A 26,057-nucleotide genomic window follows, 5' to 3' on the forward strand; every position below is an offset into this window, starting at 1 on the left:
TCCAGAAGAGTAAGAACTGCATATAAATCTTGTGGAATTTAGAGTAGTCAGATTTGTCGCTTAACCGTCCTATTGCCTTGAATACAGAACAGGTGCATGATTGTCTGAAGCAACAATAATAGCACAATGTTTTTTATCAATACAGAACTAGGAATGAGTCCATTCAGTTGTAGAGAGAAGCTCAGTGTCTTTGGCTCTTGCCTATCAAACACATAATTGGCGTTTCTGCATAATAGATTGCACTGTACCATAAAAGAGATTCACCTCTTTTGCGCATATGAGCAGAGAATATTTCAGCATTAAAGATGGTGTTACATTCTCCCAGCCTGGTCTCGCGATTGTACTTGCACATTAAGGATACTACTCCCCTACATTCTCCCAGCCTGGTCTCGCGATTGTACTTGCACATTAAGGATACTACTCCCCTGCATCCCATCAAAGTCAGGCATGAATGGGAGGTTGACCTACCTTTAACATTCTCAGATAGGGAAAGGAAATTCTAGTGTATAGAGACCAGATTAGTATCGTTGAGTAGTAAACATAAACTCATCCAATTCTAAAGTTTTCACATCATATTATACACCATACATGTTAAATAAGGATGGCCTATCAAATTTAGCACACTGCCAAAGATGTCACGCCAACATTTGTCATTTAATAATTCAGCATGGGTTTGCCCAGGGGCGTTTAATTGCTGGGTGGAGATATATATAGAGCACTGGGACATATAGTTTGTCAGCAACTGGACCTCTTCCCGCTGATGACACTGGAGGATGAAATGTTCTTCATCCCAGCTAAAATTAGGATGTATGTTTGCCTTGCTTCTTGCTAAAAGTAAGAGAAGGGATGCATTGGGTCAGGCCCCCCCAACCTTACTGCTCCCCCTTTCAGGTTATAAAGGAGAGAATTTCTGATTTGATATACGTTAATAAAACAATGGACGTATACACTACACTTCTGCCTTGTTGGTCTCGTCCTCGGGAATATATGGTCTCAATTGTGAACTTCCCTTGTTATGCAAAAAAACAACCTGTAACAATATATTTCTATTTTGCTGCCTATGTTGAATTTATTAATGTGTTAGACAGAGTGGATGCTATACACAAGGGGATATCAGTGCTGACACCGATCCAATTCAAAGCAGATCCGCACCATCTTTTATGGAATGTAACATACTTCACCACAAGCTACTGTCATTACATCTCACAGCATGGCTGCTCAGGACTTAGAATATTTAGCCATCTAGAAATCCCAGATGAATAGACAAATATTACAAGATACCAGCTTAAAGTCTACTATGAGGACATATAAGTTATTGTGGAAAATGTTTATTTGGAAAAATTAAAACGTTTTAGTCTTAGCCTGCCTTTAGCTCTAAGAGTTACTTATTTAGGTCTCGGTTAGACAATACATGTGCTATCTCTTCGAGACATGTTGTTTTAAGTTAGTGGGCTACAGCCTGCCCATAGGCTTACCATTTGTTTGCTTCAACATCACTCCATATCCTTTGTTCCGGCTTGTAATGGCATGCATGTGTCATGCCTCTTCTTGTGTTTGGCCCTCCCCTACAGCATGAACCAAGTACTTGTGTCCATCCACTGGTCCCATATTTGGAGCTACTTTTTTTATTGTGTTTAAGCGTTCCATAGAATTGCTTGTGTTTTCACTTGCTCCTTTTCCCTCCCATTCATGTTGCTGAGTTTCCCCTCCCACTTGCCCACCCACCTCTGTTGCTTTTCTGTCTCACCCCACTGCCCCATCTGTTTCTCCTTTACCTCCCCACACTTAAGGTGCAGAGCTGATAAATAACCTGAATAGAGTCAGTAAAATGTAATTACAGCTTCCCGGACCCTCCCTTCTGAGTTCAAACACGGTTTAACTAAAAAGCAAAGCTCTGCTCCTTTGATATATGCTCAGTTTTTAAAAACAGTTTGTCTAGTGTGATCATTTACAAGTTTTAGAGGCTTGTGCACGAGCCGACTCTGAATTCAGCAAGTCCGGTAGAAAATCTACTTAATATAGCGCACATGGCAACATATACTTAATTTCATATTCAGCTCGTTGGCATCCCCACTGCACTACTCACTCTCCTGCTTGCAAACTGCAATGTGAGGTGCCTACCAGTGCCCTCTCTCAATGCACGCAGCAGGAAGCAGAGGTTCCAAAGGGCAATACTCCACCAATGACCGAGAGCTCACAACTAGGAGGCAGCAGTTGCCTCAGCCATCTCTGTTCCCTCACTTCCATCCACTCACAAACTCCACTCTTCGGAGTCTCCTAACTTTACACTTCAGTTCTCAGTGCCACTCTCCGACCGCTCTGAGTAATATAACGGTGTACTGTGAGCCTGTCAAAGGTGCCTGTGTGTGTGTGCGTTTTTTCATTGCACTATAACACAGCCTAAAGCCTTTATCTAACTTTCAGCCATGCTACACAGCAGCCGTGGTGCTGTACAACACGGCTAAAGGACATTGACAAAGCAAACAGCTTTTGCATAGGCAAGGCCTATTGGTTTTGCCAATGCTTGTTTTCTTTCTTTGCAGTTTCTACATTTGAGGGTCAGCTGTGCTTCAGTTGTGTAGGAAATCAGACAGAACAAGGTCTGGACACAGTTGTTATATATAAACCTGAAACTGGAAAAGGTTTCCGATGAAATGTATAGCGCCCTCTCTCCAAATATTGATTTATGACCCAACCCCCGAGGCTACTTATATTCCCCAAATTATCAAAGCTTTCCACAGAGGCCTGTGTAAATAGAAAAGCACTTATTTAAATAACATTAACTGCTGTACATCCTTGGATTATCAGCACAGCTGTATTTCCTCTCCCCTGTTCTCAACCTAAATGTGCAATGAGAAGGTTGTTTTTTCAGTAGATAGACCAATAGAAGGTATCCCTCTTGTTGGACCTGGCCCTTTTGGCAGGTTCACCCCGAAACTTTTTTTTGCTTTTTCCTAGCCTGTTTCTGGAACCTGGGTTGGTGATTTTAGGCCTCTGCGCACTTTTTCACTGTGGTACAGTGTAAAGTGCGTGAGCTCTCTGTGTATGTGTGGGGAGTGCAGGGTCGAGTTTGATATGTATGAACTCGTGAGATTGAATGCTGCGTAATGGTGTATGCGGCATGATTGTGTCTTGTCTAGAAGTACCACTTTTAGAAGTTGGCATATTTGTGTAGTGAGTCTGCTGGCACGTGATTGGCTGGTGAGCCTGGCCCAGGAGTGCCTAGGCCTGCTTGTGGATTGACTGTCTGGTTTGAGTGTGACAGGGGCTGCAGAGCCCCCAGGAGGTTGTCTGAGTCAGCCCGTGGATTAAAGGCAGCATCTGCTGCCAGGGAAGTGGGAGGAGATAGCACCTGATAGTGAAGGGCTGTGCCTGCCTGCCACAATGCTGGCTCCACCCCCCGCTGGGCGACTGTCACCTCTGTCCCTGATACTGAAGGGACTTCCCTATAACCAGTCCTAGCTGGTTCTCACACTACCTACACAAAGACTTCAAAGACTTTTCACTGTATAAGAAGGGGCTGTGTCCCCTTCCAAAATGTTCTTGTTTCTAACTTGAATCTGCCAGGGGCGTGCTGCTGCTTGGGCTCAGGGGAAGGCTTGCCTCCCTGAGCCCTGCCCAGCCCCTGGACTCCTGATGTACTTTCCCTGCTGGGAGATGTGTTACTCCATCTTTATTCTGCCAGGACTGCTAAGGACTTTGCTGGACTTGTTCCTGTAGCGCTGAGAGAGCGCTTTATTGTCCTTCTAGCGCTAGGAGCGCTGTATTTTGCCGTTGTAGCGCTTGATCTGCTATTTTTAGCGCATGGAGCGCTTTCAATTTCCTTTAGCGCTTGGGGGGCGCTTTATTTGTTGAAGCCGGTGCCCACCCGGCATTTGCCCCGCGGCCATGCCGCTAATCTCAACTTTTTAATTCACCTCGAGGGAGCCCACCCCTCGGTGAAGTGATCCTCCGCCTGCCTGCCTAAGCGGGGCCGCTGCACTGCCCGCAGCGACCCGGAAGTGGTTGGCCGGTCGGCCAATCCTGGCGCGACCGGCCGGAAGTCCCGCCCCGCAGCCTGAGGGAGAGAAGAAGGCGCTCGAGAGATGGCGGCTGGTGCCGCCGGTGCGGGGCTCCCATTGCTGAGGGAGAGCCCCGCAGGCACCAGCAGCCAGTGAAGCTGCCCGGGAAGAGAGGAGGAAGCGTGGCCTGCTGCTGGGGCTCCCGTGTGCTGAGGGAGCCCCAGGGAGAGAGAGAAGACCGGCGAGAGCACATGGAGCAGCCCGGTGAGTGTTGTCGGGCCCGTGGGAAGCTCCGTGCGGTGCCGGTGTGAGGCACTCATGTCAGGGCGGCCCCAGATGGCAGTGGGCCGCCCTACCGCACTCTTGTTTGGCCCACGAGGGCCTCGGGGGCATTGTTAATAGTTTTTGAGCCCAGCGAGGCTCCCACGACGGGCGCATTTTGTGTTCGAGCCCAGAGAGGCTCTTTGATGCCACAGTTGTCTTCAGAGTCCCCAGTGGGGGGACTCCAACGTTCGGGGCATACTTGTACTCGAGCCTAGAGAGGCTCAAGGCGCCCTATTTGTTTCCAGAGCCCTGAGAGGCTCAGAAGAGCCACAAGTGTTTTCAGAGCCTGTGTGGCTCCAACGTTCTGCGCAGTGTGGTGGCAGAGCATGTGTGGCTCCAGCAGTGGCGCAGTTTGCGCCTAAGGTTCAGCAAGGACCCTGTTGATGTTTTGACTCCCAGCTGCCCAGCAATTAGTGGGCAGCTGCACCGTTTAGGCCTTGGAGTGTTCCCAGGTGCCCAGCAAGTAGTGGGCACCTGCCACGTTTAGGACCCTGACACTGAGACACAGGGCGTCTTTGCCCCAACAAGGCCAGTAGGCCTAGGGACTGCCACAGGTGGTGGCTTATGTGAGTTTTTGCGCAATTGTGTGGTTTTTCCTTGCACCTCTGAATGTTTAGGCATCATGTGTCTTTGCGCTATTGTATTGTTCTGGTACCTCTGAATGTATTTGTATTGCATCATGTGCTTTGTTCTTGACACCGCTGAATGTTTTATGCATCATGTGTTTCCCTTTACTACTCCTCTGAATGTATATTTATGCATCATGGGTAATGTGTTCTTGTTTATACCCCTAAATGCTGTGTGATACTTACGTGGTTGTTCTTTTTAGTACAGGTGGTCCTAGTGAGGTCCTGGTCCCCTGCGTGACATTCTCCTAAGGTGGTTAGGGTTGCGTAGGTGGTACTTACCTGTTCCCAGTAGTTACTGGATGTGATTCATAACTGTTATTTTGTTTTATATCTTATTTTCTATGATCTACAAAGTACTATTTCTGAAAGTGTTGATTCTGACAGTGGCCCATGTGGCCCTGTCCTGTACATAATCCCTTGTGAATATTGCCCGTGCCAGTTGGCACAATGTACATGTGTGATTTCTATCTGATGTGGTTTTGACAATACAGAAGTTATTTTTATATAACCTTGTGTGGAGTTCCTTTTGTGGTGTGCCTAGGATGTTGTTGCTGTTGTGTGCTGGCGCAAATGCTTAACACATTGCCTCCGAGTTTAGCCTTACTGCTCGTGCCAAGCTACCAAGGGGGTGAGCAGGGGTTATCGTGGCGTGTGACTTCCTTGCCCTGACTAGAGTGGTGGTTTCTGCCTGGCTTTGGCGTCAGCCTTAGCCTACCAGAAATAGCCAGTTCTAACACCTCTCTATTAACTCTGATTGGCTGTTGCCAACAAATCAGTGTGAAGGAGTGTTTCACTACACTGGAAGTGTGTTGGTATGAATGGGGAATGTGAAGAAGGGATGATGGATGAGAAGTAGAGATTCAGTAGTTATGATAAGTAGGAATGGTGGATGAGAAGTGAAAAGTAGAGATAATGGATGAGACAGTAATTATAAATGGGAAGTAGGGCTAATGGGTGAAAAGTAGGGATGATGGATGAGAAATAGGGATGGTGAATGATGGAGGAGAAGTAGGAATATCAATGATGGATGGGAAATAGGGAAGATGAATGATGGATGAGAAGTAGGGGTGATAAATAAGAAGTAGGGATTATGGATGAGAAGTAGGAATGATGGATTAGAAGTATGGATGATGGGTGAGAAGTAGGGATTAAGGCAGAGAAGTAGGGGTGAGAAGTAACAATGATGGCTGAGAAGTAGGAATGATGGATAATAAGTGAATTAATTAATGAATGAGGTATTTATAAAGCTCAGTACCACTCGCAAATGAGCATCGTGGCGCTGTACTAAGCAGCTCTGTGAAGCCTTGTCATAGGCCTAAACGGATCAATTTAAATGAGGGCATGACAAAGTGTGTAAGGGCCCCGGAAAACCTAGGTCTTCGGGGTCTTTCTAAAAGCGTCTTCCGTGTCTATATTGGCACATTGGCAGTTGGTTCCAAGCTTTAGTACCTATCACCATAAAGTATTGTCCACTTAGAGTTTTTAATCTGAAAGACGGGGGATTTAGCAGATTTGCACTTGAGGATCTCAATGTTCTCAGGGTCTTGAGATGACTGAATCTAGCTGTGAGGCATTTAGGGCCTTTACCCTTGAATGCTTTAAAAACTAGCATCAGGGTCTTGAACAACAGTCTTTTATGTATAGGTAGCCAGTGGAGTCTTTTTGAAGCGGCTGAGGCAGAGCTTCGTTTTGAGTAGCTGTAACACCACTCTGGCTGCCTCGTGTTTACCATCTGAAGTATATAAATTAGCTGTTTTGAGCAGCATGTATATAGGCTGTTGCAATAGGCGAGTCTTTAAGTAATGAGTGCAAGTGCTACGGTTCTCCTGACAGTGAAGGGAAGGAAACGATAACATTTTTAAAGAGATTTAATCAGATTACAACACATCTCTGTTACTGCTGCAGCTTGATGTTGGAAAGATAGTTTGGTATCGAATTTGACCCCGAAATTAGTTTCTACTTCAACTGTGTCTCGTGGAGAGGGGACTGAGTTTGGCCACCAGCATAAGGGAGAAAATAGATTGGATTTTCCAACGAGAAGTATTTCCATTTTCTCTGAATTGATCTTAAGCTGATTGTTTTGCATCCATGAAATGACATTGTAGAGACACTTTTGGAAATTCAGTTCAGTTCAGTACCAGTAGTCCCCTTATCTAGAGAGTGGATCAACTGGGTGTTGTCCGCGTAAGAGATGGTTGCTATTCCACAGGAGTTAATCAGAGATATAGGAGGGGCAATATAGATAACAAAAAGAGCAGGATGAAGGATGATGATCCCTGTGGTACACCCTTGGTGATCGGTTTTTCTTTGCAATAGATTTCTCCTAGGTCAGCAGTTTGTCTCCTATCAAATCCAGGACAGGGCTTTGTTGGAGACCCCTAAGTCTTGGATTCTCTGGGAGAGATTATCACGTGGGATGGTATCACATGCTGTAGAAAGGTCCAACAGTATTGATATTGCATCATTCCCAGCATCCAGGGTCATTTTAATAGCTTCTGAGACCTCAAGTAGGGCTGATTCAGTGGCATGTTTAGGCCTGAAACCAAATTGCTGTGCGTGGAGAGAGTTGGAGCTTTCAAGATAGGAGATAAGTTGCTGACTTACAATTTTCTCCAGTATTTTAGCTAGTACAGGCAACAGGGTGATAGGCCTGAGATTGGGCAAAGTTGACTACTTCCCGTTTCCAGACTGAGGGAACTTCAGCTGTAGCTAAGGAGGTATTGAGGGTTTGGTTGATGAATGGATTTACTTTTTCAGTGACCTCATGAAGGATGATTGATGGACAGGGATCATGGGGTGAGTTTGATTTACAAGAAAGGATAGTTTGCCATGATAGTGACGAGGAGATATCCTCAAAGGATGTATGACGTTACAACGCATACTTTTACAACGCATACCGTTACAACGAATTTTTTACAACGCAAAAACCTTTACAACGCATACCATTACAACGCATGTTTTTACAACGCAAATACCTTTACAACGCATACCATTACAACGTAAGTAATGGTAAGTATATAATATTTTTTTTATTTTAAATTAATTGTAATTAATATAATTTTATTTAATTTAATTAATTTAATTTTTTTTAACCTGTACCCCAAAAAAAACCAAATTAACCCAGAACCCTAAAAATACCCCTGTAACCCAAAAACCCAAAACTGTCCCTGAACCCTAAAAATACCCCTGTACCCCAAAAACCCAAAACTGTCCCTGAACCCTAAAAATACCCCTGTACCCCAAAAACCCAAAACTGACCCTGAACCCTAAAAATACCCCTTTACCCAAAAACTGAAAACTGACCCTGAACCCTAAAAATACCCCCTTACCCAAAAACTGAAAACTGACCCTGAACCCTAAAAATACCCCTTTACCCAAAAACTGAAAACTGACCCTGAACCCTAAAAATACCCCTTTACCCAAAAACTGAAAACTGACCCTGAACCCTAAAAATACCCCTTTACCCAAAAACTGAAAACTGACCCTGAACCTTAAAAATACCCCTTTACCCAAAAACTGAAAACTGACCCTGAACCCTAAAAATACCCCTTTACCCAAAAACTGAAAACTGACCCTGAACCCTAAAAATACCCCTTTACCCAAAAACTGAAAACTGACCCAAACCCCCTAAAAATACCCCTTTACCAAAAAACTGAAAACTGACCCTGAACCCTAAAAATACCCCTTTACCCAAAAACTGAAAACTGACCCTGAACCCTAAAAATACCCCTTTACCCAAAAACTGAAAACTTAAAAAAAAAAAAAACATATAAAATATTAAATATAATTATATACTTACCAATACTTACGTTGTAATGGCATGCGTTGTAAAAGTACTTGCGTTGTAAAAACATGCGTTGTAATGGTATGCGTTGTAAAAGTTTTTGCGTTGTAAAAGTTTCGTTGTAATGGTAGTGCGTTGTAAAAGTTGCGTTGTAAAGGTTGTTTCCCATCCTCAAATGCAGTCAGACTGGCAACGATCCCATTGTAGGGGGTACTTAGAACTGAGCCACTTAAGGGGTCAGTCATGGGGTAGAAGTAAACCCCTGTTGATCAGAAGTATGCGTTAAGGATGAGAAGTAGGGATGATAAGTAGGAATGATGGATAAGAAGTAGGGATGAGGCATAGGGACGAAGAATAAGGAATGAGGATGTCCTCAATTGGATTCTGTAGGACAGAGGTTGATTAAGGTATGTACAATAGCAAGTCAGCCATACCTGGGTTGTGCAGTTACAAGTAACATATATCTTTGTGAAACCTCCCCCGTCCCAAGGGAATACTTTTGATGGGTATGTTTCTGTTAAGAATGTGAAGGCATCATTAGGATAGAGCTGGGCCACCAACAGTAAAGACAACACTCAACAGGGGTTACAAACTTAATCTGGAATACTTTTGGAAGAGGCACATGGTTTAATGTAGCTGATCCACAATGGTGAATTGAAATTCTGAGGTGATACATGGTATTGGTATAAACTATATAATAAGCAGACTGGGTTTTGTATTTGGTTGTTAAAATTTATTTTTGGCCCCATGTTTGAGCAATATATGAGATTGTTGAGAGTCCAAAATGTATATAAAAAAGAACATTTGAACAAATTGTCTTTCATTCGATTCCTAAGCCACATCCTAATGGCTGCCAAAATGGAAAGCCTCATCTTATGTAAATATCAGCGAGAGCAGAATGTTGTCATCTTTACCAAAGTGAGGCACATGTAACATTTTCTAACACAAACCATGCTGTTGTTCAAATTGTAAATTAAATAAATTTAGCATTGAAGTTCCAGTACAAGTTATGTTATGCTATGCTATGTATCCAGGTGCTTAGGCAGGCATGTAGGTGTGTGGTCCTAAGATGCTTATATGATGAGCCAGGTTCTTATCTTCTTGTGGAGCTCAAGAAGTGAGGAGGAGGCTCTGATGTATTGAGGGAGGTCGTTCCATGTCTTGGGTGTGAAAGTCTATGCAGCTGTTCAGGTATTCTGGTGGAGTGTTGTGTAGGGCGTTGTCTGTGTGCGTGAGACATTTAAATTGGCTGCGCTTATGAATGGGGAGCCAGTGAAACTTACTGAGGTGCGGTGTGATGTAGGTGCGGTGTGGGAGGTCGAGTATTAGTCTTGTAACTGCGTTCTGAATGGTCTGTGGTCTGTGGAGTTGTTTGAAGAGAGTGATGCCATAGTCCACCCTGCTAGTGATGAATGCTTGAGCGATGGCCTGTCTGGGGTTCTGAGGCAACCATTTCAAAGGTTTTCCACAGCATGCGTAGGATGTGGACTTAGGAGGTGCACACTGCATTGCCTTGAGCTGCCATGTTGAGCTTGTCATGTACTTTGATCCCTAGATTTCTTGCGTGGTCTGTAGGTTTGGTTGTTGGTCCTAGCTCCGACGGCCACCAGGTGGAATCCCAAGGAAGGGTCTTGTTGCCAAAGACCAATACTTCCGTCTTGTTGGAGATGAGCTTCAGGCAGTTGGTTCGCATCCAGTCTACTTCCTTGGTCATGCAGTTGGTGAATTTGGTTCTACTGGTGTTTTTGTCTTGTCCGTCAGGGAGATGATGAGTTGGGTGTCATCAGCGTAGGAGATAACAGTGATGGCTTGTGATCAGATGAGGTTTGTGAGCGGTGGCATGTAAATCTTGAAAAGAGTGGGGCTGAGGGAGGATCCCTGTGGCAAGCAACATATCAGTTTTTTAGTCTCTGATGTGAAGGGTGGCAGCCTGACTCTTCCCATGAAGAAGGAACAGATCAATTTGAAAGCGGATTCTTGCATGCCAATTTCATGGAGTCTTCTAATAAGTGTGTTGTGGGAGACACTGTTGAAGGACGCAGAGAGGTCGAGCAGGACGAGGGATGCTGTTTCTCCTCAGTCCAGGATGTTTTGAATGCCGTCGGTGGTCACAATGAGTGCTGTTTTGGTGCTGCGGTTCTTTATGAATCCTAATTGTGTTGTCTAGAATATGGTGAAGTTTGATGTGGGTTATAATACTACCATCACAGTACACCCAGAATGACTATCCTGTGCCAGGATTCTTCCCAGATATACGCACAACATACTATTTTAGTATTATGTCAATTGAGAAGTTCATAAAATAGTATAAAACTGTGCAGTGTTGCTCACACGATTTGCAGTCTCATGCCCAACCTTTCTGCATTCCCAGAAATTGTGTCACTTCTGCCTACGAGTCTGCCAGTTGATGAATTTAAGTACTTACTGTCTTTTATTCATGTATTTTAAATGTACAAAATGTTAATGTTATCCAGATATTTCTAGAATTTATTTAGTTTAATATCCTTAAATGAATGATTTTTTGTTCTAGATATTGACGAATGTCAGAATCCTAAAACCTGCCCTGATGGCAAGTGTGATAACATACCGGGCAGCTACAAGTGTGTCCCTTGTGAAACTGGGTATTACAGCCAGGCAGGAGAATGCAACGGTGAGAGTAGCTCAACATTGTAATCTTCATGAAGGTTTCATTAACATGGAACTATTGTAATGGAATGTTAATTCTGCCTTCAGAGGCTGCTAGTGTGAATGCTGCATTGGTGAACTGGGTGCAATAGAGTGTGAATCCTGGCCACTCTGTACTGTGCTGTAAATTATGCACTGTTGTGTGGGCACTTGCTTCAATGTACTGATTCTGCAAGCATGTCCATGGTGTGGTTTTCCTTACACTAGATTGTGGATCTTGAAAAACAATGTCTGTAAGGCTTGACACTGGTGCACTACGGTGTGAAGCTTTGTACTCAGGATTTGTATGTCCCCTTTTTCTCTTTGTTGCTCCTTCCTAAACATTTCTCTTGCTCTATTTTCCTACTGCCTTTCTTCACTTATTATTGGAACTCTTAATTTGTGACTAGCCTAATGGCCATTATCTTTCCCCCTCGCTTTTCACTGTGCATCCAATGTCATAGATGTGGACGAGTGTGCTGAGGACAGCTCCTACTGCGAGAATGGATGGTGTGAGAACATCCCAGGATCCTTCCGCTGCTCTTGCCGCGCTGGCTTTGAACTCACCACTAATGCAAAGGGGTGTGTCGGTAAGAAAAATCACTTCAAAATGTAATAGTTGTAAGAACTGGATCTTTCATTGATCTAAACTTAAGTAAAAATAAAATCGATAATCTTACATTTCATCTGTGAATATATCAAAGAAAGAATATTGCTTCTTATTGTTTACATGGAAGTTAACAACGGAGAAGAACTATTCTGAGGTGTAACTTTTTCTTTCAAGGAATTCTGAGATTTTCTCCATGACAATGGCAGGTGGTTAAGCTTCGAGCAGATGTATTTGCAGCTTTGTGCTCACATTTCATACGTTTCTGTAGGGAGATGCAAATCGTACAGGAGTATGGTTACCCAAGTTCTCAGTAGTTGGTATCTTAGACTTTGCTACCTCCAGAGGGCTCAGTAAACCAAAAATCTCTCCCCCTAAATGCTTTTGTGGCTAGTAGGATGGTCTGCCACTCGGGGGTAAGACGACACCAATGTGGGATTATCTACCCTTGACGTAAAGAGGAAATATGCCCATCTTAATTCTCTGGTTCCTGTAAATTAATGTACTTTCTTTACATCAAGTTTAACAACCAGAAAACAGAACATAATATTTATTGGCTAACCCATACTGAAAAGGAAAACAGGTGATACATATTTATAGGAATTACTTGTCCTCAGTTTCAGTGACATTATTTGTCGTTATCGTTTATGTAAAGGACCAGAGGAGTGGCCTTCTAACTGGTAGCTGTTGCAGCTCTACTAGCTACGGATTCCAGTGCAGATATGGTACCGAGCCACATGCAATAAGGGTCTTGGCCAAAAGACAGGATCTTACAATAGAATTAATGTGATTGAGAAACATAGATAGTTGTACGTTTCAACATGGATGTCTTAATAGTAACAGCCCAGTTGGTTACTGAAACATTCAAGTGAATATATAGACATAACACAAATGTCTAGATGAGTATGTTTCAGGGTCCGGTCACATATCTTTTGTTGTTTGTGCCTTATGATATCTATTTGTTTTGTTTTAGTTTTTAAGCTAAATAGATTTTGCAGAAATTATTGGATATTACAATTCTGCTGTTACATTACTGGTCATATAAGAAACAGAGAAATGTGTAGACGTGCAGAGTGTGTAGAAACAGGAAAGTGTAAGTTCATTTGAAGGGGCTGTAATATCCATTTCATTGATTATTTAGTGACATTTTTGATCACCTAATGATGAGTGATTTTAATTTAAACTAAGCTCGGACATAGGATGCTAAATATTAAGGCCTTTAAGGATGGTGACTTAAATGAGACAAAGGAACCAAGGATGCAGTTGTGTCGGAAGTAGTAGAGAGTTAGTTACATAAAGTAGATTTGTCTCCTTTCAGATATCAACGAATGTGATGACATGAGTGCATGCATGCACGGGGTGTGCGTGAACCGGCCTGGCAGCTTCCAGTGCCACTGTGATACTGGTTATCAACCTGCTAGAGATGGCCACCGCTGTGAAGGTGAGACACATGGAAAAACAGTTATACTGTGTTCGTGGGGTTCAGGTTAAAATAACCCATCTCCAGGATCCATTGTCTACTGTGTAGAATGGTATGTCATGTATTTCTGCATTCTGCTAAAATACTAAACTTTTATTATCGATCTGAATTTACTTCATCTCCACAAGAGTTAAGAGTAGTAAAAACGTGCTTCTTTTTGTAAGCTTACCTTTATGATATGTGCAGGTTGATGACATTGACTTTGATAATTTGGTATGCAACCTGATTTTCTTATACTGAGTATTTTGCCTTGAACAATGTCATATTCACTTCCTGTCGATTCTAGAGGCACAGGGGTGTACCCAGCCCTGGCTTCTCTACTATCAGATGACTGAATGCAAAGGTCACTCCAAGAGGCACACACATCTGGTTCTGGTTCTTCAACCTGAAAGTGGGATACTCAGGGTTTCACAGAAGGTACTTAAAACCAAAGCCAGTTTTTCTTCCACCCACATAGCCATACCACATCTGCCGAAAAGGGCGAGGGAGCAAAGTGACATAATCCAGGTGTGTAATAGCTCAGGACTTCTCACTGTGCTTTGTTTTCAGATATTAACGAGTGTGTCTTCCCATCTGCCTGTGTTGGAGGCGATTGTATTAACACAGCTGGAACGTACCAATGTCGTTGCCAAGAAGGATATCAGCTTGTGTTAGGCCATAGATGTCAAGGTAATATCACACGTTTTAACATGTGAAGTCGCTAAGAAAGTTTGTAAACCTGCATGGGCAAAAAGAAGTCATCCATTAGTGAGCAGGCAAAGAAGCACGTATGGCGAGGCACTGAGCATCTGCCAAATATATAATCAGTACATGGGCAGTCACAGAGAAGCTACAAAAACAATTACAGATGCTGTGCTCATAATGGATAAAACCCATATGAGACATTCATAGAATTGTAAACTTTAGCAACCCATGTGTTGCAGACTCAATAATATGGACAAGAACTATTCTTAGAGTCATGTACTGCAAGTGCTAGAGCTCCTCAGCTCTTTAGTGTCTCTTTTCAGGAAAAGACAAGAAAGATCTTTTTGATCAATAGCAGAACTAGGGCCAGGTGTATCAAACAGTTTTACCCATCTGTGTCTATGGGAAAATGTGTTCATACATCTGGCCCCTAGTGCCTTAATGGATCTTCACTTTGGTGCTCTAGGTTGTGACCAGCCCGTATCCTGTTGATTGCCCCTTACTGTTACACTCTCGAAATCCATCACTTCTGCCACGTGGCCCCTTCTCACTATGATTTTCATAACCATAGCATGGTGTTGTCAAAAATCATAATATATTCCTAGTTTGGTTTCATTTTTCTATTTAAACTGTATATTTCTTAGACTTTCTCCATCTCTACTTAAAAACGTACCACACACTGTTAATCAAAAAAGTCTTGTAGGTGGGGTTCTAAAAAAAAATACATTGACATGTTTTGGAATTTCAAGGGAGGATTAAGCAAACTGCAATTTTATTTTTTTAAATAAGTAATGCATTATATAAAATCATGTAGGTTCTTTGCATTATTTCGGTCAAGAAACAAGGAATTATTTTTCAATGTAAAAACACATAATGTAACGAAACTCACAAAGGTATACAATAAAAAAATAATTGTGTTGCACATGGAGGTATTGCAGCAACAAATGATTGATGGAATGCTGGATAAATCATACATTCACCTCCAATCAAGCGACCTATGTTAAATCCATTGTTCTTTTGCTCGCTATGCCACCCCTGTTTGGACCTAGTCATATCCAAATCAGTCTTGACCCTGCTCCTCATGGGAACAGTCCAGCCTAAACCAGCCAAACCAGGTCCTCCCTGGACTGAAAACAAGCATCCTGGGACTTCTTTCCGGGTATTACTCTTCATCAGCCAGGCTATCTTGAATCCAGTGGCACAGCAAGCAAGGGACCCTCATCTGGGCATACCCAAACCACTTAGGGCGGAAAGGAGGTATTCCAGTTGCAGTTTCACACTTTGATAATAATTGTTAAGCTAAAACAGTCAAAATATCTTCTGGACCAGAGCCAGTGTACAGAAGCATTCAGAATCATAAAATAGTACCATTGCTAATTACTAGTGCCAGAGATATGTTTTCTTCCATTGCCTTTCAGTAGAACAAGGCACACCACTCCTCAGACACATTCTTTGCTATTATTTTGTATTCATTGCTGTGTACTTGTCTCTCATTACTCTTAGATGTCAATGAGTGCAATTTGGACTCCAGCCTCTGTTCCCCACATGGTGTCTGTGAGAACATTGATGGTTCGTTTGTTTGCGTCTGTGACGAAGGCTTTGCACCAACGGATGATAGACATGGATGTGAGGGTAAGGAAGTGCTGAGAATTGTGGCCAGATTAAAACTAGAGGAGCAGTGAGACATATACATATAACCCCTTTTAAATCCAAAGAGTATTCCTTTAAAGCATAGTGAGGACAAAATGCGAGGAAGACGTCTGCTTGTGTTCTAACTGAGAGGGGGAGGATGGGTTCATGCCTGCACAACAGAAGGGTATAATACTGCATCTCAAGTTTTAAATATTATGGTACAAAATACCATAGCCAGAATATTGACCTAAATATTGTGAAGGTAAGCATAAATAAGTAAGTATAGATGTACTCTTAAGGTCACTTGTATGTGTCTTAACAATATACATATATATAAAGGCAAGCACATGTGACGTTAAGAAGAGTAAATCTATACTTGCCTATACATAATTACTTACACAATATTGTAGTAGTCAATATCCTAGGTACAATCATTTTTTAGCACAATATTTTGGTACTCGATGTTCTGATATACAATCAAAAGAGGAGTCTGAACAGAAAGGGTAGATCTGTGGTAAATAAATAAATAATTACCGGTACTATTTTTCTATGCATTAACTAAAAAGGATAGCTCAATAAATAAGAGGCAAAATCCGGGGTATCTGAGTCATACAGGCTTTAATTAGCTGGCTCGAGCCAATGGACCATCGGGTTCCATCACCTGCAAAGGTTCAGGAAGGGACAGACACAGGACAAAGGGAAAAAGCCTCGCAATGTCATATTAACATCATACAGTATATATAGTAAAACAGTACAATTGCATTGAATACAGTAGGCGTAACAAGTGACAAACGAAAGATAAGAACATATGGGCGTGAAAAGAAGGCGTGCACAGGGCGTGCACGGAGACATGTGATGTGAACGTCACAGAAGTGTCATAAATGGGTGGATACATGGAGGGGGCTACCTGGGCAGCTGGAACCTTTAACCTACTGGTGCGCGCAAACGAGCCATGACGTGTAACTGGGGAGAGCTGGGGCTCTGACTTCTAGCACTAGAAGAGGAGACTAAAGTCTGGGATGTCAGAACGACCTGTACCTATAGCATATCTGATATCTCGTGTTTGGAGAACATGTTGATAGAATCTAAAAGTCATCAGGGCAAAGGCTACTTGTCACTAAGGCTAGTGCATGCATATATTTCCTAATGTATTGCGTGTGCTATGAATCTTCTATGGACATTAATTCAGTAATTCTCTTGCATGGAGACAGAAAGACTAGACTATAGATGAAGATGTTTATGCAGTTCGTTAGCTAGGAATGTGAAGCCGGGGAGCTGAACTGATAACTAGAGGCATAACATATTCTTGGCAGACAGGCAGGCAGGCCAGGCCGGGCACCGCGATGCTTGGCAGAAAGTAAGTGAAGGGTCAGGGATACGGGAGGGGCTACATCGCTCCTCGGAGTGGTTTCAGGAGACTTGAGGCTTGAATCTGGTGTCCGGGTCCTATGAGGCCTAGAAACGGGGACAACTCGATGATTTAACGTGCACAATGTAAAGACGTTGGCAACATAGGCCTAATACTTGTTGCTTTCAGGGGGACTGGATAACTGGCATACTAACGTTGGACACAACTACAGTTGCGTCTGTATTCGGGCAAGGGATAAATATGCATATCGATCATGCACATATAACATATAATGGGGAACACGTAGGGACACATGACAGGGCAAAATTCAATTTTCCTCAGATCGCATCACCAATTCTTGAGACAACAGGCAATCCCAAACTTAGCAATTACCAACTCCAGAGATGTTTTTGACTCTTGGGTTCATCAGTGAGGTTGAGCGTGAATCTCTAGATCACTGTTTCCCAAATTGTGGGTCACAACCTACTGGTGGGTCGCCAGCCTATTTCTAGTGGTGCATAAAAGAGAAATAAATAAAGTTGCCTTTACATTTTGTATTGATCTTGTCATACTTGCTGTATTCAGAGACAGAGGTCAAATGTAAGGCTATGTCTTCTGACAAATTTCTACTTATTCTTTTAACATGTGATTGGTGTTTATATTTCTTTCTCTGACTGCAAAGTGAGAGGAGTTTTTAAAGAGAACTATGTGACAATCTTGCCGAGGTACATGGAGCGTGAAAAGAAAGACTGTAGGATGTCAATTTTTTGTAACACACAACAAAATGTAAATGCCTGTGAACAAACAGAATTAATTAATGAATGAGAGGTTTTTCTAAAGCGCACGGCTACACAAGAGAGTATCCCGAAGCTTTAGGCAACTAGGGACGGAAAATTAACTCTCATTAAAGTATGAATAAAAATGTTTTCAGTCCCTTCTTAATTTTTGATTCTTCCCTAATGGATCTCAGATGCCCAGGCATCTGATTCCACATAGTGGCCTCTTTAACTGTGAAAGAGGAACCTCCTCTGCATTGTTCTTTAAATTGGGGTACTAAGATTAAACCATTACTACTGGAATGCAGGGACCTCCTTTGTCTATATTCCGAGATCCTTTCATTTAGATAACACAGGCCCTTTGTCGTGAAGAACTTGATGTGTTAAAGTCAGAGTCTTGCAAAAAGAACAATTGATGGACAGAATGCAGAACAATGTCATACATGTACCTCAGTACAGAGATCTGGGTCTAAATCCATCGTTTTTTGCTCACCAAGCCATTACATGCTGAGTTCAAAAGTCTAATCTTCATTTACTGCGCCGCCACATATGTGCCTGTGAACAAGGAGCTGCCTGCTCTGAAACACGTAAGGCTTCAATATTCTGGAGGAGAGAGAAGCCGGTGCCCGTACGAGATTCCAATACAGAGTGCACCTTTGAACTGAGGTCCTTTGAAATACAAAATAATACGGCTGTCAGAGCCGCGTAGGATGCACCACCTGCCAAGTAAGGGCCACGGGGACAACGAACTGTGCACAGTCTCCATGTGGTGCTTTGGAAGACACAGCACAGCCGATTTTGAATTCGGAAGCCCACTGGAGGGCTTGGAAATTTAAAGCAAGTAGGTGGGTGAGCAGAGACCAACTATTGGGAATACAGATTAGACCATCGAAGCCTACTATAGGTAATAAATGAGCCTACTAAGAGGAGATTACATATACCAGCATGCCTCATTTGTGGACTGACCTTTAACCTACTATAGCAACGAATAAAATTACATACTGAGTTCAAAGGTCTAATCTTCATTTTCTGCGCCGCCACGTATGTGCTTGTGAACAAGGAGCTGCCTGCTCTGAAATGCGTAAGGCTTCAATATTGGGGCACACCAGTAGGTGAGGGGGGGGAAGCACTGACACAGACACCAAATTAGTGTGATAAAGGCCGCTTTATTGGAATCAGGTGCACCTAAAACAACAACCAACCTGGCCTGTGCCGAACAAAACTACTGCTCACTAAATAACAACTGCCTGACAGCCCCACACCCCCACCCCTAAAGTTAACCCCAACATTGCAACTGAAATACAAAACATCCGCTCAGCAACCTACCCCCCTACCCACCGACTGAATGACCACAGTGACCTCCATGACCTCACCCCCGCCTACCATACAGTCCCAGGCCTCCAGCAAATCCCCCCCTATCTCCTTAGGAAAGCGCCAACCAGTAACCGCACCTGTTCCAGCGACACCACAACTCTGAACACCCTAACATCCAGTGCACCATCGACCAACAAAACCCCTCATACCCAGAACCAACCCCCCCCACAGCGGCCCCCCCCAGGGACCCCTACCCACCCCACAAGGGGAAAAAACAGGGAGGGCGGGCGGGACATCAAATTAACTAACGAACCACCCGGCTGCTGTGTCACTGCACCACAAACAGTGTGCAGTGACACAAAATGGCCGCTTACATAGGGTCAAGCCCAAAAGGAGCCCAAAGGAGCCCAACCAGCCCAACCAGCCCAGCTACAGCAAGCCCTGGGGGTCAAGCTTCCCCCCCCCTCCCCTGGTGCCCCAAACTTCCCCGGGGGGCAAGCCTCCCACTGGTCGGCTGCCTCCCCAAATCCCCATTGGGGCACACCAGTAGGTGAGGGGGGGAGCACTGACACAGACACCAAATTAGTGTGATAAAGGCCGCTTTATTGGAATCAGGTGCACCTAAAACAACAACCCACCTGGCCTGTGCCGAACAAAACTACTGCTCACTAAATAACAACTGCCTGACAGCCCCCCACCCCCACCCCTAAAGTTAACCCCAACATTGCAACTGAAATACAAAACATCCGCTCAGCAACCTACCCCCTACCCACCGACTGAATGACCACAGTGACCTCCATGACCTCACCCCCCCGCCTACGATACAGTCCCAGGCCTCCAGCAAATCCCCCCTATCTCCTTAGGAAAGCGCCACTCGAAAATCGCTTACGACTTTCGACCCCCCCCCCTAGGACTCCTGCCTCCTGGGATACCTGAGCACCCCCAACGCCCCATCCAACGCCTCCTTCAACTGCACTATGTACAATTCCATTCCGTACCTTGACAGGTGAACCCCATCCTCCCTGAAAAAATACACTGCGCCGTAGCGCAATTCCGGGTGCTCCATCCGCCCCACCCCCTCCCTGGCACAAAAGTCCCTCATCTCCCGATTAATCTTCCTCCGTGCCCTATCTATAGCCCCTGGGCCCTCCGCTCCCCTCCAAACCCACCTGGGAATAAACTCGGACCAGATTACATGACAGCCCGCCCATTGCTTCTTGATTTCCCTCAGGTCCCTCTTCATTTGCTTGAGCAATGCCAACCCCTTACACTGCACCAAATCGTTTTCGCCCAGATGAATCACCACCACATCCGGGCACACCCCCCCTCTCACCACCGTGTTCAACAAGGGCAACAACTCATGCCAACGCCTACCCCCTTTTCCCCTCCAGTGACAACGGTATAGCCCTTCATCCAATCCCAAATTGAGTGTCCGATGCCTGTCCCACTCCGCATGTTCTACCCGCTTGACGAATGAGTGTCCCACAATATACACATTCAACACAGCCACCTCCGGCCCCGCCACAGCACCTGTAAAGACACACATATCAATATCGGGAATCACTGTAACCACACCCCATCCGCCTCCCGCAATCTCACATACGTCCGGTAACAATCCGATTTCCACAGTCCCAGCCTCTGGATCTCCTCCTTTCCCCAACCCCTTCGTGCCGCCTCCGTCGCCGCCCCAATCTGGAAGGAATGCGTCCCGTACGCCATAGGGTCCTCACCCATGTACCGCAGGGCGTGCCGCAGGACCCACAACGCCTGAGCCGCCGTCACTCCGTCACCTCCACCACGACCAAAAACCTCCCCCTCCTTCTTGCACCGGCTCGCCATCAACCTCCTCCCCCACGCCGTGGGACACACCCCCTCCCGACCGCCTGGGCCCAACACCACCCATGTCCCGACCCCCCGCTGGTCCGTCTTTGAGCGACGCAAATGCACCGCCACTTCCTGCGCTCGCAATTCCACATCCTCCCACAACACGCCCGCCCCCTCTCGCGCCCAGCAGCTCCGACACTCGAAACGCCCCAAAGAAAAGTCAGGACATCAGGGAAGAAAAAAGCACCACCTCGCCCCCATCCCTGCACACCGCAGGCAGCGCGCCAATGACTCCTTCCAACAACCCCACCGTGATGGGACGTCGCAACCGCGCCGTTGCACCCTTCTCCCTCGCCCACCCCTCCAGCAGCCGGGTCCCCAATTCCCCCGCCGACGGAGGGTAGCCCCACCACAACTTGCCCATGAAAGCCACCGCCGACAGCTTGCCCGCAATCGTCACCCGCGACAGCCCCTTATCCATGAGCGCCAACTTGAAACGCACCACCTGTTCCTCGCGCAGCCACTGGTCCCCTCGCCTTACCGCGCCTGTCAGCAGGAATTCCTCCCATGCTTGCTCGTATGCCTTCCACGTTGACACCGCTATGGACGCCTTCACCAGCTGTAAGACCCTGCCTCGCCCACTGACCACAGTTCCTCCGGCACCGGCGTCTTGACCTCCTCCGCCGCCGTGGCTAGCCCATGGAACCTCTCCCACTGTGAACGAGACAACGCATCCGCAATGTCATTGTCCACTCCTGGGACGTGTCGCGCCTGAAACAGGATGTCTTTTTCCAAGCAACGCAACACAAACACCCTCATCCATTTCAGCACCTGCGGGTCCCGGGCCGACTGCCTGTTCACCACCTGCACGACGGCCATGTTGTCTACCCGAAACAGCACCCGCTTGTGCGCCAGCACCCCTGACCACACCATAACCGCCACCACCAACGGGAACAATTCCAAAAACGCAATGCTCCGCCCTCCCGCCTGCCATTCAGCCTCCCACTACTCCGCGCACCATTTGCCATCCCAGTACAGCCCGAAACCGCCGCCGCCCACCGCATCAGAGTACATGGTAACATCCCACTCCCAGTCCTCCGCCGGTGCCATGGGCACTCCATTAAATCGGTCCAGGAACGCCCGCCACATTCGCAGATCCTCCTTCATTCCCGCCGAGAGGCGCACATGGTGATGAGGCAATGACAAACCGGACAACGCCAAACCCAAACGCCGGCAGAACGTGCGGCCCGCCCGCACAACGCGACAAGCAAAATTCAAATGACCCAACAGCACCTGCACCTCCCTCACCATCACCTTCCTTTTTGCCAGCATTCCATCCACCAACCCCAGCATCGCTGACCTCTTGTCTTCCGGTAGGCGCGCTTCCATGGCGACCGAGTTGAGCTCGATACCGAGAAAGGACAACACCGTACTGGGACCGCACGTCTTCTCTGGCGCCAGGGGAACACCAAACTCCCCCATCAACCCGGCCAAACCGTCCAGCTGCCGCTGGCAGTCCGCCGCCCCGGGCCGCCCCGCCAGGAAAAAGTCATCCAGGTAGTGCGTCACTGACTCCGAGCCTGTGCGCCTGGAAAAAACCCACTGCAGGAATGAACTGAAACACTCAAATAGCGCGCACGAAATGGAGCACCCCATCTGCAGCGCCTTGTCCACAAATATGAGTCCCTCGAACTGAATTCCCAGCAACTGATGATCCGCCGGGTGGACCGGAAGTAGTCGGAAAGCCGACTTGACATCGCATTTTGCCATCAGCGCGCCCCTCCCCGCCGCCGTGATGAGCCTCCGCGCTACGTCCACCGACGAGTAAGTCACCGACGCCAAGTCTGCTGAAATGTAGGCATTGACTGACTCCCCCTCCGGCCAAGACAAGTGTTGTATCAGCCGGAACTGCCCCTCCTCTCGCTTGGGCACCACCCCGATGGGGGAGATGATAAAACCCGGTATCGGCGGCTCCGTGAACGGACCCGCCATCCTACCTTCCCTGACCTCTTTGAACAGCTTCTCTCTCACAATGCCCTTGTGCGCGCTCACCGACTTCAGATTGTCCGCCCAGCGGGCAATCCGCGGGCCCTCATAGCCCAGCCGAAACCCCTCCCGAAACCCCTGACGCAGCACCGCAGCATCCTCCGCCCGCGGATATGCCGCTAGCCAGGGCTCCATCCGCTCGACCTTAACCGGCGTACGAGCCTTTGCCCAGAGCTCCGGATCCCCCCACCTCTGCCACCCCCCCTCCCACCACCCTGTCCCCCCCTGCCTGGGCACCTCCCTGGGCGGGCTGCTGGCCCGGTGGGCCCCCAAGTCCCTAGCAACGCAGCACTGGGTGCCGCCGCCCACATTTCGAGCACTCGTGCCGGAAACGGCATGCCGCCCTCCCGCATGCTCCTCTATTGAAGTCCCAGCAGGCCCCGACTCCGGCCTGGCTGCCAGACTCCAGCTGCCCCACCCCCCCACGGGTGGGGCGGGCTCCAAAGGGGGGCGGCCCCAGCGGCAAACCGCTGGCCGTGTATATGGTGTGGCCAAACTAGGCCCCGCCCATCGTCTGCTGGTACACATCTGAATCCAGCTCCCCCCATTGCGCCTCCGGGTCCACCGCCATGCGCGCCCGGAATTCCTCGTCATAGTGGGACCACGCGAAACCGCCGTACGTCACCTGTGCTCTCCGCACCACATCCATGTATTTGAAAAGCGCAACGGACCGGTCCGGAAACTTCCCACAGTACACGCTCGCTTATATTAGGAAAGCCGCAGACCAGTTATCCAACGTCAGCAGCACCTTTGGGCGCCTACCCAACTCCTGCTCCTCCTCCTTCGACCCTTCCTTAGACGTCAACTCCCTGTGGAGAAGCTTCAAGATATCAATGTACTCCCCCTTCCATATCTTCTCCTTCGTTGCCAATGAAAGGTGCGCCCCCAGCGGCTTGGTCAGCCCCATGTACGGTAACTTACGCACCGGCACCACACAACTCTCCTTCCCCCCACCCGCAGAGTCTGTCCCTCCGACCGCCACCGACCCGCCACTCGCGCCGGACCCGTCGCCGCCGCACCATCCGTGCCCACTCCCGTGTCCTGCACATACCGAGCCCGCACCAGCCGCCATCCGTCCTCCCCCTCGCCCCCAGTCCCCACCGAGACTTGCACACAGCGCCGCTTGCCACTCCCCGCTCCGTCTCCCACCTTACCTGGCGTCAAGGTCGGCGTCCTTGCTGGATCCCGCCGCCTCACCAGTGGAGCTGAGGGGGCCGTCACTCTGGGCACATCCCGCCTTGCCGGCACCTGTAATACACTGCCAACAGCATTACTCGCACCCTCCTCCTCCCGAATCTCCCCTTCCTCCTCCGACTCTCCATCAGCCGGCTCCACACAAACCCGGCCCCCCCTCGGAGGTTCCAGCCGGCTCAACCCTGCTCTCTCCCGACACACCCGCATCAAGTCCAACAAATCCACACTCCCACTCCCGTCCACCACACTCGCATCGCAACCAGAAGTATGTGCATCCATCCGCAAACCCCCACCCCCGGCGGCCGTAACAACTCTTCGGGGGGGCCGGCGGAGACGAAGCCCGCCGCCATTCGTTGCGTTCCTGAACCAGGTCCCACGCTGGAGCTCGGCCGCCCGCACCAGACAGAGCCGGCCCATCCTCTCGGTGGTGTGGAGCCGCATGCTGCTCACCCGAGCGCCTCGCAAACAGCTCCTGCCAAGGAAAAAATGTGGAGTCCAGCATGCCGGGGTGGAAAACCCCCCCTTCCCCCCCACACGCCTCCTCCTCCGCCACCGCACCCCCACCCCAGCGCCGCCGCCCGCCCCCACCCCGCCGAATGGCCCCCGCGCCGCTACGGGATCCCCCCGCCACCCATGCCACATCCCCCCTCCCACTCCCAGCCCCCCGGCCCTCCCCACCCCCGCACCCCCAACTAGGCCCCGCACCCCCCCCGCACCCCCTTCCCCACACACCCCCGCCACGCTCCCGCTACCCTCCCCGTCACCGCCACTACCCCCTGGCCCGCCACTCCCTCCAACCCACGCCCCCCGACTCACCCTCCCAACCCCGGGGAAGCATGCCTGCTCGGGCCCACCATGCCCCCTCCCTCCTCCGACGACGAAGAACTCCAGTCCAACTCCGTGTCTGCCCCCCCCCACCTCCGTGTCCTCTATCAACAGCGGTGATGCATCTCCCCCCGCATCCCCACCCCCCTCCAGCATCCCACCCTGCTCCACGAGCTGGTGCACTACCCCCCCTCCGCGTCCCGCCCCTCCCCATCAGCCCCCGCCTCACCCCCCGCCCCCAGGCCCCCTGCCCCACTCCCCACGTCCGACTCTGGCTCTACCACTAGCACCCCTTGGGCTGCCCCCACCCCACCAGGCCCTCCCAGCTCACTGATTGCCTCGCGGGACGCCCCCCCATGGCTCCCTCTCCTCCCCCCCACCCCCTCCACAAATGAAAACGCCCCCTTCCTCCCCCTCCGCCCGGCCCCCCCTGCTCTCTCCGCGCCTTCCTCCGCTTCGCGGGCTCCTCGCGCTGTCCCCCGCCCCTCGCCCCACCGCCGCCCCTCCCACCTCGCAGAGCCTGCCGCGGCCACGACCGCGGAGGCTCGCACGCCAAGACAGCTGCAGCGACGCCGTCAGCAGCGCGCCGCTGCGGCCTTACCTGGAGGTCGGGCCGCACCATGTCCATGTGGCCCGCCTCGCCCAACAGCCGCATCGCCTCGGCCACCCTGGGATCACCGAATGCCGCCATATTGCCGTACTCGACGCACAAGACCACACGCAACAGGAATCACTACCGACCACCGTGTCAGAAACCCGCTCACTACCCTGTCACGCTATATGAAAGGCCTAACCAACTGACATCAAATTAACTAACCAACCACCCGGCTGCTGTGTCACTGCACCACAAACAGTGTGCAGTGACACAAAATGGCCGCTTAAATAGGGTCAAGCCCAAAAGGAGCCCAAAGGAGCCCAACCAGCC

General features: G+C 48.1%; 1 protein-coding gene across 4 annotated transcripts in view; it reads left to right on the plus strand.

Annotated features, from left to right (window-relative positions):
• The window catches only part of LTBP3 (latent transforming growth factor beta binding protein 3), an 872,522-nt gene that overhangs the window by 699,676 nt on the left and 146,789 nt on the right, over window positions 1-26,057 (plus strand). For all 4 annotated transcript variants that reach the window (XM_078660467.1, XM_078660465.1, XM_078660464.1 and 1 more), the window contains 5 exons: window positions 11,269-11,388; window positions 11,867-11,992; window positions 13,328-13,450; window positions 14,039-14,158; window positions 15,677-15,805. In XM_078660467.1, coding sequence (XP_078516593.1) covers window positions 11,269-11,388; window positions 11,867-11,992; window positions 13,328-13,450; window positions 14,039-14,158; window positions 15,677-15,805 — 618 coding nt within the window. The remainder of the gene's footprint in view (window positions 1-11,268; window positions 11,389-11,866; window positions 11,993-13,327; window positions 13,451-14,038; window positions 14,159-15,676; window positions 15,806-26,057) is intronic.

This window comes from Lissotriton helveticus, chromosome 9, assembly GCF_964261635.1.
Source record: "Lissotriton helveticus chromosome 9, aLisHel1.1, whole genome shotgun sequence".
NCBI classification, from domain to species: domain Eukaryota; kingdom Metazoa; phylum Chordata; class Amphibia; order Caudata; family Salamandridae; genus Lissotriton; species Lissotriton helveticus.